Below are 15918 nucleotides of genomic sequence, written 5' to 3' on the forward strand. Positions count from 1 at the left end.
CGTAAAACTTTGCAAACAAACTTTAATGAGAGAAACAAGGAGAGCACATACTCTATATTCAAAACAAAAAACAGGCATCCATCAGTGAAAACATGCCTCTATCTCTATAAACCCTTGTCAGTCTCACCTTTAAAGCTGTTTAATGCCAGAGTGAAAACATTTTGACCGTAAAATAAATTTTGAAAAATCAACTTCTTGCAACATTTAGTGCGATGCTATTGTTAAGCAAGGCACATATAGTAAACAAGGTTAATCTAGCAATAGAGAGAGAGATGAAACGTCTTACATCAGGTAAATTATGTATACAGAGGAAGTAGCACTGATCCATTGTTGTGTACATTGTAATAGACAGATATGCACATGAGCAATTTAAATGCTGAACCTTAACAGACAGAACATAACTCTTGAGAACCTGTATATACCTGGTGAATTAAGTGCTTAGATATTTCTAGTTTATGGTTAAACACTTAACTGACTCATCTAATTTGACAGGCAAATAATGCTCTCTGAATATGGAGATACCCATCTACTGTTTTGTATGTTGGTTTGGCACATATCCTTTCCTTTTGTTTGATATGCATTTTTTACAACAGTCCAAGAAGGCGCTTAAAACTTGCACAGCAACAACCATCTTTCAAGTTCTCTCTCTCACTTTAAGGTCTTCAAAATATGGCTGCATGAAAGTAGAAATAAGTGCATTTCTGAGGATTGTTGACCTACACTACAATCAAAGGAGCAATTGCATGTTTTCAACTGGAATTAGACTTTTATACACATCGCAGCTTAATTGTAGCTCAGTTCCACTGCATCTAATGCAGCATGTTGAATAATTGTATTGTAGCAGTATAGTGCATGAACCAGCTAGCAATATAAAGCTTAACATGCAACTTCAAACCTGACCATTACATGGTACATTATGTTGCCCTGCAATGGCTGATACATATGCAACATTGCAGTAGATTGCTCCTGCTAATTCACTCAGTTAATACCATTTTAGCATAAATCTACTACTAATGCAGTTCACCTAAACCACTCATAACAATTTAACCATCATATTCCCAAAAAAACCTAACCTTTAAATGCTCTGAGAAGTTTTGCCATTTCATACCAGTAACCTACAGTATTTTCTTTTCATTCTTAAAGTTAAGTGTATTTGCAATGAAAATTGCAGTATGTAATGTATTTTCAGGGCTCCCTCACTTATCACTGGTATGCAGAATAACACATCCAATAAAGTCCTTGAAATACAAATCAAACACGCAAGAGCATAAATAAAACAACGCAATCACTCAGCTAAAATAATTTAGCTGCAAGCAGTCACATATTCCTTGAGTGGAATATATGAGCCCAACTTTTACACCCACACATATTTTGGATCATATTTCATCAGTTTTTCATGATTGTACGTCTGTTTTATTACTCTGGCTATACTGTTTTTTTGAAACAGAAAATACTTGCTGATCACTCCCCCCAAAACTGCATTATTAGTAGAGATAATGTAGATTACAAATATTCTGAAAACACTTAAAAGACCTGTCATCTTTAGAGGTAACCAAATCAGTTGTAAAGCTGTCTTTGTGACAAAGATGGAGAACAGTGTGGTCATTCCACATTTAGTAATCAAGCTACGACTGTGTTATTACATGTAAATGACCAGTATTCAACTGTGTGTGTGTGTATACATACATATATATATCTATACACACACACACACACACACACACACTAATACCCCTTGACCCATCCATTAGTGGTCTAAAAATTGAGGTTGCTTCCAAGGTACCTGCGGTCTCATACACCTTTCACTGACGCAAACCCAAATACCATCAGCTTGAATTATGAGAATGTTGAGCGAACACTGATTCACACAAATATATATATCTGGACTTAAGCCACATTAGGCCTTCTCTTCAAAAGACAAAGAAAACAGACCTTTTCAAGTAGGGGAAAATTCCCACGACGTTATTGTGACGTTAGTCAAATGTTTCTTCTGTGATTGTTGTGTTTGCAATGACGATGGCACTCGGAGACGGCTGAAGCAGGATGGTTTCAAGATGGCCACTTATTGCCATGCAGTGATATGCTCCGCTGACTGAATGCGTATCACACAAGTAGCAGTCTCACTTTCACACGCGTACAGTTTCTGAAGCAGTCTAGTGAATAGTTCTAAGGGGGGGGCTCTAACTGAGATCCTGGTCATATCGCCCCTTGATCATCGTTTTCAGTAGAGGTCCAACCTGCAGAGAAAAAAAAAGGATTCTAGCTTAGGAATGTCGGACATTACATTGTTTTACTCTTTCTTCAAAGCTGCATATATCTTTTCTTTGTACTGAAATCAGGTAAGCCATAAATATTCACAGTAAGTGGGTTGCTGGAAGGGTCAGCATGCCCCTGGGATTTTATGCAGCGAGTGACCTAAATGTGGATCTCATTTGATGTTCTAGAAACTGGCAGTCTGACATTCATGTGCGACTTATGCCATCAGTACACTAATGAAAGGAAAGAGTCCGCATTGTGAGGAGGACATGAAAACAAGTGCTTTTACTTCATGTGGGTCTCCGAGCGCTTCTCCCAGCATCTTCTCAATATTTCTCATGATGGCCACCTTCTGATGAGCTCGGAGCGGGTATTCTATCCTCTTGGGTGTGGGGGCGCCCTAGATGGATGAGTCAAACCGGTGAGGGATTGTGGAAAAAGTGCAAACACGTGGTGGCAAAATGTTAAGATAAATAAAATTCTAGTGACTCAAAAGTGCATACTTTGTACCAGAAGTTTACAGTGATTGTCACTCCACCGTTCAACAGTGATTCAATGTGATGCCACCTGAAGAAAGAAGAAGAAAAACACACGTAATTAAATTCATCCAACTCTTGCTGACTGTAAAAGAGCAATTTTCTGCCATCAACCTGCCTATTATTATTTAATGTCACCATCATAAGTGCAAGCAGGAGATTGTTGGAGAAACTTCTGACAAATAGTGTGATAAGCAGCAAATAGATGATCTCAGACATCTACTGTGTGAGAAAGAGGCAGTATAGTAACTCGGTAACACACAGATTCATAACAAAAGTCCCAAGCATGAATGCCACCTGGCCTGGGAGCAGTGACAGCTCACAGTCCAACTTTGCTTAATCCTTGAGCCTCTTCAGGTGTGGATTTCTGCTTGATAACTGCAATACTACCCAAAAAAGACATATAATGTACCTCCTCTTCTCATGGAAGTTGGAGACCATCAGTAAACTACTTTAGATCAACACACCAGTAAATTTAGTTGCAATTTACTTTTAAATTTAAATGAACTGACACCAAATTTAAATGAACTAACACTATATTTGAATATTTGAACACCACTGTGGTTTCATTCTCTGACAAGTCAGCTTTGTTACTAACAATCACAAATGCATCATAAAGTTACTTTTGACAGCAACTGTCTACTGATTCTGGGCAAGTCATGCAGACACAGCTTAGTAATTTTCAAACAGCATGTTTAGCAGATATATCAAAGAACAGAATACTGGCATGCAAAGAGCACGAAAATATATCTGCTGGCGGTGCATCCGAGAGCTCAGTGCCTAAGGGGATAAACCAGCAGAAGTAAATAAACAGACAAGCCATACAGATGTACTTCTTACCAATACATCGGGATGTAGAGCACATCTCCTGGGCCCACAACAGTCTCATAGCCAACAACATTTTTAAAATTGGGAAACTTCTCATAGTCAGGGTTGTCAAAATCAACCTATAAATAAAACATACGCATTCATTATAAAACAATAACATTACTGTATCGTATTCATTTGTATTCATAAAAGACATTTCATTCCCCCTCACTTTGTTTTTCTGACATTTGCTTTAAAACATCCTTGTGTGCTACTTAATACAGAGAAAACACAAAAGCTGACTTTAGGTTAATATAAAAAAATGTGAACTTTGTCTTTATCTTAATAAATTAATATATTTGTAAAAGCTTTCTTTACTGTGTTGAGAGCATTGTGTTATGTCTTTGAGGGGATTTCCTGTTTCTAAGAGCTTTACTGTTAATTATCTCCACTGCTATAAATAAAGGCAACTGAACTGAGCAGATCAAGTGAGTTTTTAAATATCTGTAACTTACTTGACTCTGCCTGTCACAGGGGTGATGTACAGGGTATGGATAGAGACACTCAAACTGGTCTGGGGGGAAAAGGATGCATCTCTTGTGGCCTTTGATCTGCGCAAAAAAGTTCTGCTGCTCGTCGTAATGTGCTGGCGTCACATTCCCTACGGTGAGAGACAAAAAGAAAATGTGATGTGCGAAAAACTTTGAGCGCAACTGTAGGAAAAAAAAGAGGCAAAAGTATTTATAATGAAAGATATGAGTTGAAACACAGGCTAGCCTTGGAGCGATATCATCCTACATTTAGAAACTGTGACACTGCAAAAAGTACATGCAGTGAGCAACAACTGTCCACAAAACCCTTACCCTCCATGCCTATGAGCAGCAGGTTGGATGTCAGCTGTCCCCAGTTCCTCTTGGCTTGCTGTTTGTTGATCCAGTTCCAGTTGAAACCAAGGAAGTCAACAACAATCTTCTTTCCTACGGTGTCATTCAGGGTCTGCTGCAAATATACCCTTAAGAAATGCAAGATGTATGAGATATTTTGTTTACACAAGTCACAATGCAGCAAAGTGAAAGAAATGTGTCAGCAGGACATAAGGTTTTTATTTGAACAAACTTCATCTCCTTTAACCACAAGAACAATATGACATTGAGGGAAGTAGACAGTGTAAATCTATGTAGATAACAGCCACTGTGAGTGTCAGTGAGTCAAACAGCATGTTCACTTTAATAAGTGATCTGCCTGTGTGTGTGTGTGTGTGTGTGCGGCCAGGCTAAGGCAGGTCACAGGAATAAGCTTCTCCCCTGATTCTCCTGTGTAACTGCTTAGTCATTCGCTCCACTTTCCTGTACTGCATTACATTTCATGAGAAGAAAAACACTCATCACTGTCAGGCACACCTGCAGCACAGTCACATCTTGTTCAGCGTTAGCCGAAGCATGATTAATATAAACAAGGCTTACGTCATAGTCCTGTGGTGGTGCAGAAGTCAAGCTAAATTGTCCTCATATAATAAATCTTACCTCTCCTCCCCTCCCATTTCCTCCGTTTTATGCATTTTTTCGACAAATTCATGGAATTTCATTTCCATTCGCTGTGACTTGGGGACAAAGTTCTCAAAGTTGGACATTTTTTTCTCATCGTAGTAGAGGAATTTGTGGTTTTCTGCGATGTAGACAGAGAAGTCCCCGTTTCCAATGTTCTCTTGCAGGTACGCAATGTCCCATTTGAGAGCCGGATAGACCAGGTTTGTGTCTGTTAAAACCACCGGTTCCTGAAAACAGATAAAAGGACATTTCAATACAATAATATGAAAAAAAAACATTTATATTGTTCATCTCAAGTGAATTAGCCTGTAAACTTGCAAATACAAGTAAGACCTCTCCACAGAATAATGCTCTAAGGAACAATCACTGTAAAACTACTAAAAGGGCGATATCACATGTTGTCCTTACTCATTTTAAAGTGGGTTGTTTTGTTTTTGTAGTTGCATAAAACTGCAGTTAATTGTTTTATTCATGCATCTGTTCCTGTTACTGTGCTTCATAGAGAGATAAAACATCTTTTATGCTGTCATTTTGTTGTTTCTAGGTAAATAACTTGCACAGATGCTGCAGAAGTATTCTCTCGGTTATGTGGTGGTGTTTACTGAAACCACTGGTATTTATATTTCTGGCATGAATAACCCTTTTTTGAACAAAGAGGAACATGAGTCCCAACACACACCCGCGCAGTATACATCCACAGTGCAGTGTGTGGCTGTGGAGGCTGTATCGGACACACTGAGCTGCGAGGGCTACGTGACTAACTGAACGTAGACCGGTGAGCGCGCTCCCGCGTTGCCTCTGCACCGGATCGGTTTCACTTTTGCCTGAGGACGGGAGGAGTTAAATGATGCTGGAGGGGGAAAAACCCCCAACGCCTTCGACTAACTTTAATGTGTTGAAATGTTGGAACTTTCTTGTGTTAAAGTTGCTGCTTATGTGTCTTTCTGTTTCTCTGCAGGTGCCAGCAAACAGAAATTTCCCTCACACACGCGCGATGCTCTGCGCTTGCGTTTAGTACTGATTATAAACTCGGCTTTGTGCGACATTTTAAATCATAAAAAATGTGTTTTAACATCTTGGTTCTGCCTTGATCCGACTTGCAGGCACCCTGGGACTTGAATCCCCGGGGTTCAGCGCTTCTAACGTATCTAACACAGTGACAGTATGGGCGCGCCATATTTGGTCAACGCTTCTCTTTTACACTCATCTCGGGCGCGCGCCCCTGTCACTGGCCGTTTGCCTGAATTCAGTAAAAGATACGAAGAAGACAGCTGAATGCAGGTTTTAAGGTCAAATGAAAAACTGGAAGACGACTGACCAAATGTGAGCAAATATAGGTGACTTTTGTGTAGGGTAAAGCATGAATGTGTTAATTTATTAATGTAGCTATCAGAGTCACGTAAACCAGTGGTTCCAAAAGTGGTGTCCAGGGACTTCCAGGGGTCCTTGAGAGGGCTCTAAGGGATCTTCAGCAAAAAGGGGAATCATTTATTTTCACTATAATTCCATCCATAAATGATCATGTATGACTATTTTGGTCATGAGTGGCTTACATTTTCTGTAATAAAACATCTGAAAGCAAAAATCCTCTCAGATGGGACCCTGGGTCATCTAATTTATGTCAGTTCAAGGGTCCTTGACATGAAAAAGTTTGAGAACCACTGATGTAAACGATTTCTGGATCCTGAACAGACAACGTTAACTTGTATCCTATTTTAAATTATAATTTACAACAGTGCAAACCATGCAAGCCCACTGCAGTGAATGAAAGGACACATGAAGCATAAATGAATAGATGTTTATCTTTCACTATTATGTTCCTCAATAATAACAGAGCCACCAGGAAAACATTAGAATTGTACACTACAACAAACTTATTATTCCTTTACCTCTGACTGATTTGGTTGCCCATCATAACCTATTTTTAGAGCTGAAAAAAATTAGTCAATTAATCTGTAAACTGCTCCAGTGTGATGAGTTATTAGTAATACTAATCTCCATTTTATACCATTATAAATCATACAATCAATCATCAATAATCATTTTTTCTGCATATTCCAGCTCACACAGCAGTTTATCTCATCAGCTTCATGACTTCTTGGAATCAGACTTTAAGAACTCAACCATCATAATTTCTCAGACATTTTAGTGCAAATTAGCAATCTCAGTGTTAACTTTTTTTCCTCAGTGTTATAAAACTACATTCAATCAAATTCAGTCACATCAGCACTAGTTCACTGTATCTGAAGATAATAACAATTTTGTGTATTTGAAACAATCTGCCCATTCAAAAGTTTGCAAAAATGTCCGATGGCGCCACATTTGTTGCACACAAGTTAGTTTCACTAGATTGTTCTGGTGCTATTTTTGTAAACCATTCACTGAATCATCATAGATCAGTTTAATCACCATAAGATGAGTGGACCAGGATCAGGGAAAATTTTGAGAAGTATCAGAGATGACACATTTCTCTTTCTGTCTACAATAATAAAGAACAAATAGATTTAATAAAGAGAAAGACTCAGTTCTGCAACTCAAGAATCTAATGTGCTATCTTAACACATCTTTTTGGTCTGTATCTGGGTGAGACACACTTAAATTAACCTTAAAGTGCATGTTTCTAATTTGTTTTATATAATCAGCAACATCAGTAAAGCATTATTCAAGAGAATCGGTTCCTTTGTCAAGACACAAACTATGCCTGTTCATTTTCTTGTTGATGAAACGGGTCTGTGCAGCACTAGTAGGCGACCCATCCTGTCTTCTGTGAAATGCAATAAGCAGATGTTTCTCCTAACCAGAACATGCACAAAGATACTTGTAAAGCTATCAATTGATATATCGTTTTATCATCAGCTTACCATCACAGCTCCATGAAGACATCATGTTTGACTCGTGTTTGTTTTGGTTACATTAATCATGTCATATCTAAGCTTTTTGTGGTATCCAAACATATCCTGAGAAAACCAAATGTATCAGGGCTGTCATATCCGAGGCCCAGCGGAAAGTTTTTGGGTTTTTTTTTAAACTGCACATATTACAAACTCTTGTGAGATAAGACTTACTTTGAACCTTTTAGGGTGTGGTGAGTTGGCTGTTATTTCCATTGAAATAGGCATGATAACAAATAACAACACACAGTCATTTACTTCTATGGCAACCACGTGCATAATAACTCTTTGCTATGTTGAACAGGTTCACAATTTTCCTTGAAAAAGCTACTTTTGACATCAACACTGAATAAGAATAATGAGAGATGGAATAAGATTTGTCTTCTGATGTGGAAAAAAAATGCAATTTTGCATTTATTCCTATTGTATGTCTGTTTAGGGAGGTCAAACAAGTTTTTTACAGGCACAAGTTCACTCCTTTCAAAGAAAAATATAGTATATATAATATCAGAAATGTAAATATATCATCCAAGACAGGAGGCTATTAGACAGACAGATGTTCCACCAATGAATGAGACATCTGTTTACACATTTATCTCAGATGGGAGGTCCACATTAAATCACACACAGTAGGAACATTTCTGCAGACTGCTCCCTCTACAGTTTTGACTCCCTCTCTTGCATGATGCATTTCTGAGTAAGCAATGACCTTTAAAAGCAAAACCACCTGATGTGACGGTACTGACTCCATAACCCTTGCACTTGAATCCAAATGGGTGTTTGCAGTTTTATTGTGCTGTTATCTCCAAAAACCACCAATACTTTACTGTCACACTTTTTTTTAAAAAGTTGGGTTACATCTGTGAAAGCATTTCCCAAAGATGGCAGATAATGACACATGTCACTGAAAATACATGAAAACAAAGTGATATTCACTTTCACTTTCAATCCTCTCTCCATGTCATAATAAGATGTCAACTGATGGCTGTTTTTGACTTTATAACTACAGCTTCTTGAGTCAAACTAGGGCTGGGCGCTACGGACAAAATCAAATATCATGATATTTTTGACCACATACCTTAATATCAATATTGCAATAACATTGGTATTGATAAATAATCATCATTTTAAAATATCTTAAAATATCTTTTTTTTTTTTTTTTTAATCTTTTTCCATTTCATTGTCACTGAAAAAAAACATATAGGCCTACAAATGATGATGATGTGATTTCTTGCTGGGGTCTGTACCAAACAAGCACCATCCCGTACATCTGGAGAATATGAGGCATCTCAGCAGCACCACAGAGCTTTATTCATAATGATATGTTGTGAAACATTTTACCTTTATCAAAAAATTGCAGCTCCTGCAATTTGGATATAAGTGCACTTGACCATATTGTGATTTCGATAATATTTAAATTAATTGTTCAGCCTTAATGGAAATAATGACTAAATTGATAAAAACAAATAATAGCGCAGCTAAAACTATCTGATAAGTTCAGAAAGTTACATCACTTTACTGTAATGCAGCCTTTAAAACCAGATAAAGACAACACTTATGCCATATCATGATATAAATCTATCCAAAATGTAAGACGATATCTAGTCTCATATCACGATATCAATGTAATATCGATATATTGCCCAGCCCAAAGTCAAACTGTTATCAAATCTTGTGGTGCAGATGCTCTTGATATGAAAAGCTCTGATGTCCCGTGAACTGTGGGCAAGTAAGAAGTGTTAAAAGTTTTTGCAAGCTAGTAGCTTTACCTCGTTATTTATTAGCATCTCGGCTCTGGGATCCGTGTGAGACAGTCTGGGAATGGGCTTGGTTGTGAAGGAGTATTTTCGGAGCTGAGACTCATCCCAGCCGCGGGCCTGCACGCCGGAGAAAGCGGCGCCGCCTTCGCTCGCCGCCCGATCAGCCTCCACGACAGTCGCTGCAGCCATGGTGGTCGACAAGCCGCCTCCGTCCTCCTTACGACGAGACAACCAGGCTCTCCTTCCGGGACACTACTCTCCTTTGCTACAGAGTCAGCAGCGGGGATATTATACAAGCTTTCCCATTCACTGTTCTTGATTTAATAAAGGAAATCTGCGCGGTCCTGGCGCCTGCAGCCCTGCTCTCGGGGTCTGTTCCGTGTGGGTGTTTACACACTGTGTTGACAGCCAGAAGACAGACGACACTAACTAACACAGTCAAGGAAACACTTGGCATCATTTTTCTGCAATGAATGTCGGACAGCGACACCGGGTGCACTGGATGGCCACCTGCTCATATTGTAAGACAGTTTCTTTACCACTAGAGAGAGCTATTGTACCTGCTTTTCTTGCAGTTTTTAATCAGGCACTGGACTTACTTGCACCTTGGAAGTAATAGTAATGTGTTCAGTGGTGGAAGAAGTACTCAGATCTTTTATTTAAGTAAAAGTAACCATACCACAATGAAAAAATACTCAATTACAAGTAAATGTCCTGCATTCAAAACTAAAGAACAAGTAGCCTATATAAGTATCGTCAGAAAGATGTACTTAAAGTATCAAAAGTAAAAGTACTCATATGCAAAATGGCCCAATTTACAGTTATATTCAGATTCATCAATGTGTACACCTAAGTAGAATTTTAATGTTGTCAAAGTAGAGCTAATTTTAACACCTTGTACTGTTTACAAACAAACTTATCACATGTTTTACATATAAGATATTGATCTGATAAGTAACTAATAACTATAGCGGTGAAATAAATGTAGTGGAGTAGAAGAAGTAGCAGACTCAGGCTGTCTGAGGGGCAGGGCCGAAAAAGTATAAAGTGCAACTGATATATTCAGTGGGCAACCATCAGCAGAGTACAACAATGCATAGTTGGTAAAATCACCAATTAAGATAAACATTTTATAGGGTGACTCAGAATATAAGTAAAACAACACCTCTGTATTTAAAAAGGATTTACTTTTTAAATATGTATTTAGCAAACATCTCTGTAATAAAATAAAGGGAATGGGGAACATTTAAAATGTTATTTCTAACACATCTGAAGCTAAAACATGGAACTATTAACATTTTGAGAATAAGCTGTTTTAATCAGTCTTGTCAGGGAAGCGAGAAGCAAGATTGGTGAAATAAAATGAGAATTCTTTTGGCCGTGAGTTTGTAAATGTTCTGGCCTTCTCAACGGACAACAGCAGAAGATCTGAGAACCTTCCTACTCCACGTCTGTTTCTAAGCAGGGTCTTGATCAGCTTTAGTTTGGAGAATGATCACTCGACTGATGCAGTTGACACTGGAAGCTTAGACTGCACTGACCCAAAGACAAAAGGACAATCTAAAGGGGTTGTGGCTGAGCAAACTAGTGAGTAGTATTGTACCAAAATCAGCTGAATGGAATAATGTCAGCTACAACAATTACAACATGTTTTTTTTTTTTCATAATGGTCACCCTACATAGAGGATACATTCATTTCTACAATAATGGCCAGTTTACTCCATCGTAAGGGCATCTCACAGGGCAAAATATCTCATGTTCTTAACTGGAGGGGCACTTCACCATCTTTTTCTCCCATATAGTGCACCCTATAGGGCACTTCACCATGTTTTTATGTTAATTAAAAGTGCGCTTATCATGGCATCATGTTTTCTCACCCCTGGGGGCACCCTAGAGGGCACTTAATCCCATTTTTCATTGGAAGGGCACCCGATTCTGCTTTTAGGTTAGAGGAACCCTAAATGGCACTCCTACAGAACCTCACCCTTTTACAACGGCAACTCATAGGGCACTGCATTACATCTTGTGGGGGTACGTTACAGGGCACTATCACATTTTCTTCGAGTGACAGAACACTCATGAGGGAATTTCCAGATTAACACATGTAGTGGCCCTCTATAGGGCACTTCATCCTGATTTACCCATAACTAAGACAGTGATTACAGAACTTTGGTATGTTTTCTCCTTTGTGGGGGCACCTTAGAGGACATTTTATCATGTATGTTCCACCGTGGCGTCACCCCATGTTTATAAGTTAGAGTGGACTAAATATTAGAAACACCACTCAGTATAACCCAATGCAGTTCAACAGCACAGCAAACTAGAGCCTAAATGTCCATAAAATAAATCAAAATCTCTCTAAAGCAAATTTTATATATAAATCAGCAATAATAAAACAGCAAAAAGACAAAAACCCCAATTGTTTTCACCCGAAAGCAATGTTGAAATCAGTAATAAAATATTGATAAATTGAAACCTTTACAGCATGCATTCACTGCAGAGTCACAACATCTATCATGTATTATATACAATACAAAACACATATTTTTTTCTTCAGGCGGATTGACAATTTGTCCCAGTCCCCCTCCATCCTCCCCCTTTCTTTCTCTGTATGAGAAGATATGGTAATGAAAGGCTGAGCAAACACTTTTGAAATCCTGAGCCAATCTTTAACTATGGTCATTGTAGCCTCAGCATTACTGTATTGATCACTGGGCGATCATTCCTCATGAGATAGCAGACAGCAGTGCACACTGTACCTTGCTCAGTGGACTGATCAGCTGATGGAGCCTGGCTCTGTTTCCTCAATGCCAGACTGTCGTTGAACTAGATGGAGCATATCTTATCAATCGCTCTGATCATTGTTACTCTGAACTTCAAAACTTTTTGAGAATACTTGTTAAAGCTGTGAATTTAGCTCAAATGAATAAAAGCATTTGCTGAAATTTCTGCAAAACTTGATGCTTGTATGTTTTCTCTTGTGTTAGGCTTTATCAGCAGATTTCCACCCCAGGGCTACTTTGGGCTCCCTGGTGGGTTCCCATGCTCTGTGTTTCCTGTGCAGATCAGTGAGCTGAGCTGATCTGATCCCTCTGATGCTCCTCTCCTCCCCATTCTTTGCAGATACCCAGGGCAAGGAGATAGACCACCCTGGTGAGCCCCAAGAAGCTTGTATCTCAATCCTGCTGATTGCAACAAACACATTCACCACTGCTGTCTTCACCACAGCAGATGGACTGCTGTCAAAACAAAGACTCTCTGAGGAGTTACTGTTACAATAAAACAGTTTCCCGATGAGTGATATCACCTGCTGTAAACATTTTTTGCCAACAAATTAACATAATGATACAATACAGGTAACTAGATTCAATTGGTTTTTGTTAACCACTTTAAGAGCACACGACGGACGTCCCACTCATCTGTCCTCATCTGTGTTGCCTTTCTCTCACATTCATACTGACCCTCGCCCCTCTAGGTGTTGCAGGTCCAAAACCCCTAAGCCATAAATCCTATTAGTCAGGGATGCTCTGAAGCATTATAAGTAGTTTTTTCCATTTTTTTACTGATTGCATTATCACTTGCTACCTGAGAGAAATCTGTCCCCTTAAGGTATTTTTGGTCTATATCATTAAAAGGTCAAAAGGGGTATTTTGTAGAGCCACAAAAGTATTAATTAACACAAAGTCAGATGAAAAGTTCCACCTTGAACCAAAACCTAGAATTTCTTGGAATTGGCTTTTATTGATGCCAGTATACAGCATGATGAAAATATTTGTAAATTTCTATCAATATCCTCTCGCATTTCTACATTAACTGATTATTCAAGCTCTGTATGAAAGCATCTGCTTAAAACCTCACTCTTCCTCTGTGGTGTCGCCTCTCTCTCCGCCACCTTGGGCTCATACGTTATTGCAAATTCGACATGGCAGGGCCGGTCTGGGAGACGGAAGTTCAGACCCCTCGGTCGGAGGTCGTGTCACTCTCTGGGTGGGGGAAAAGGTTGTGTGTCTGAGTCATGATCAACATTATGTGCTGTTTCACACGCCATCATGAAGAGTGCACCCTTCAGTTAATCTCCCTTCCTTTTATTGCGAGTGTATGGTGGTTCATTTGAGGGAATGACATTGACAGAGATGATAAAGATGTGTCTTGTATGTTTGTGTGTGTCTGTGTTCATGTGACTACTCAGTGTAGTACATGATGTTATGAACATAAAAACGCACCCCATGATTAAATGCATATCTTTTAGGAAAAGAACAAGAGGGTAAAGGGTAGGGATTACAGTGTCAGTCTGGTGCAATATAAGCATTAATCTGCTCTTTTTTTGGAGCTTAGACCTTTTTGCTTCTCTCAGTTGCACCTGACTTTAGGTCTCCAGGTTAAGCATAGTATTATCTTCAAATGCTGCCTACTAGAGCAGTGTCCTCTCTTTCATCTCTGCTACTGATGCGCAAATGATCTTGAAGCGAACAGTATCACAAGTATGTCAAACTGCTGAATTTTAGAACAGTCAAACATGTTTTTTGTGTGTCTTTGCCACACATGCACTGATTGCTGTGTCAGTAGGCTTTGTCTACATGTGTGTATAAGTGGGTGCTTTTCTGCTTAGAGAGCCTGTGCATGACAGAAAGACTCACATAATTAACCGAACAAAAATCGTTGCATTCTACACATCTCATTTAAAGTGGCTTTGTTAAGGCAAATCCAAAATTATAATTTTGCCATACCTTTAAAATACTGAGAATGAACATTTTGATGCACCTCTTTTGAACACCCAATCACAGTATACCTATTGCAGAACTTCCACAGTAGCCGCAGGGCAAAAGCTTGGTATGCTGGTTCTTTTGTTGGTGAGAAGGTTTTGCTCAATGCCAGGCAGAGCAATCCAGCCAGCCCACAGGGGTCATCAGAGGAGGGAGGAGTTTTGATTATGATCATTATTTGGTAAATAAGATGTCAACAAGGTGTTTCCTTGACACTTTATTGAGTAAAAGGAGGAAGGTGCAGAAATGAACGCCCCCTTCTCAATGGGACCTCTAATCTCCTCTTTCATGTCCCATCGCGTCTGAAGGGTTTCGGCTTCGGCTGCCATGTGCTAGTCTGCCTGGGCCTGGAACTTCTTACTTGCAGGTGGGGTGAGTATCCTGGCAAGCATGTGTTTATAAAACCCACTTGTTTGGGCACAATACTTGAACTAACTTCTTTTGAGCGAACAGTGTGAATCTGTGCAAAGCCTTTTCCCAAAGTCCTTTAGAAGGCGACAGCCCATTGAGAGTGGAGAAGAAGGGATTACCTTCCTCGACAGTGGTGCATTTCCGAGAGAGCTGATTAGCTCTGCATTCATTGTTAAATCGAGCAAAGGAAGGCCCTAGAGGAGTGAAAGGATCCAAATAGGTGGGCCCAGAAATAAAACAGCCGCAGGAAGCCCTGCACAGGCAACCCAAAATTTTCCCAACATTTCTTTCCCCCACTCCTAAGGAGGTGCGGCGTGAAAAAGGAGATTAGCATACAAAATTAGAGGCGGAATGATTTTTAAGGGCAACTTGCCTCATGCCCTCCACCCCCAAGCCCTACTCTGTCTGGACAAAGTTAATTAAACTAGTATTAAACAGTAAAGAAACTTCCAAGCGCTCGGGAGTTAGGGGGCTCTTTGAGGATTACCATGATGAGGGAGAGAACGGGAGGTATTTTGTTGAGGCGAAATTGAGAAAGGCGTGATGGAGGGAAGAGTACGCTAAGGAGTTTTCCATTCTTACTGCTTTGCCCCAAAGTATCCTAACCCTAGTGTGAACAATGTGAAGAGTACGTCTGTGTTTACCTCAGACCATCAGGTATTACTGTCACAAAGAATGTGTTAAGGAAGGATAAGCACTTTTTCCACGCTGAATTGATATTATGATGGATTTATTATTCTTTCATTACATTTTTATAGAAAATAAACCACCAAGAAAACTAACAATAAAACAAAACTACGAAATGCTGTGCAATAAATTAACAATGTACAGTACAAAGTGCTTCATTTTATATACAATTAAATACATTGAGAGGGCAGTAAAGGTCAGGGCGAGCCAACAGGTGTGAGAGCAGACTGTGCCCTAAAATGTCAAAATGTGTCTTTGT

At 39.3% G+C, this 15918-nt stretch overlaps 1 protein-coding gene across 1 annotated transcript; it reads right to left on the reverse strand.

Moving 5' to 3' along the window:
• Positions 1–2: 2 nt before the first annotated feature.
• Positions 3–10175, reverse strand: hif1an (hypoxia inducible factor 1 subunit alpha inhibitor). Its single transcript, XM_044372393.1, has 8 exons — positions 9808–10175; positions 5123–5373; positions 4463–4611; positions 4115–4260; positions 3633–3739; positions 2760–2823; positions 2546–2656; positions 3–2237 (listed from the first exon to the last, which is right to left on the reverse strand). The coding sequence occupies exons 1-8, from the start codon at positions 9985–9987 to the stop codon at positions 2181–2183; spliced, it is 1065 nt and encodes a 354-aa protein (XP_044228328.1). The 5' UTR covers positions 9988–10175; the 3' UTR covers positions 3–2180.
• Positions 10176–15918: the final 5743 nt, after the last annotated feature.

The sequence above is a fragment of the Thunnus albacares genome, chromosome 14 (assembly GCF_914725855.1).
Source record: "Thunnus albacares chromosome 14, fThuAlb1.1, whole genome shotgun sequence".
Lineage (NCBI taxonomy): Eukaryota > Metazoa > Chordata > Actinopteri > Scombriformes > Scombridae > Thunnus > Thunnus albacares.

Excerpts from the sequence above, each read along its gene's own strand:
- hif1an (XM_044372393.1), bottom strand. The coding sequence starts at position 9,987 with ATGGCTGCAGCGACTGTCGTGGAGGCTGATCGGGCGGCGAGCGAAGGC. Across the intron at positions 4,261-4,462 it reads GCTGCTCATAGGCATGGAGG|GGAATGTGACGCCAGCACAT; the intron begins GTAAGGGTTTTG and ends CTCTCACCGTAG. Across the intron at positions 2,657-2,759 it reads CTGTAAACTTCTGGTACAAA|GGCGCCCCCACACCCAAGAG; the intron begins GTATGCACTTTT and ends TCATCCATCTAG.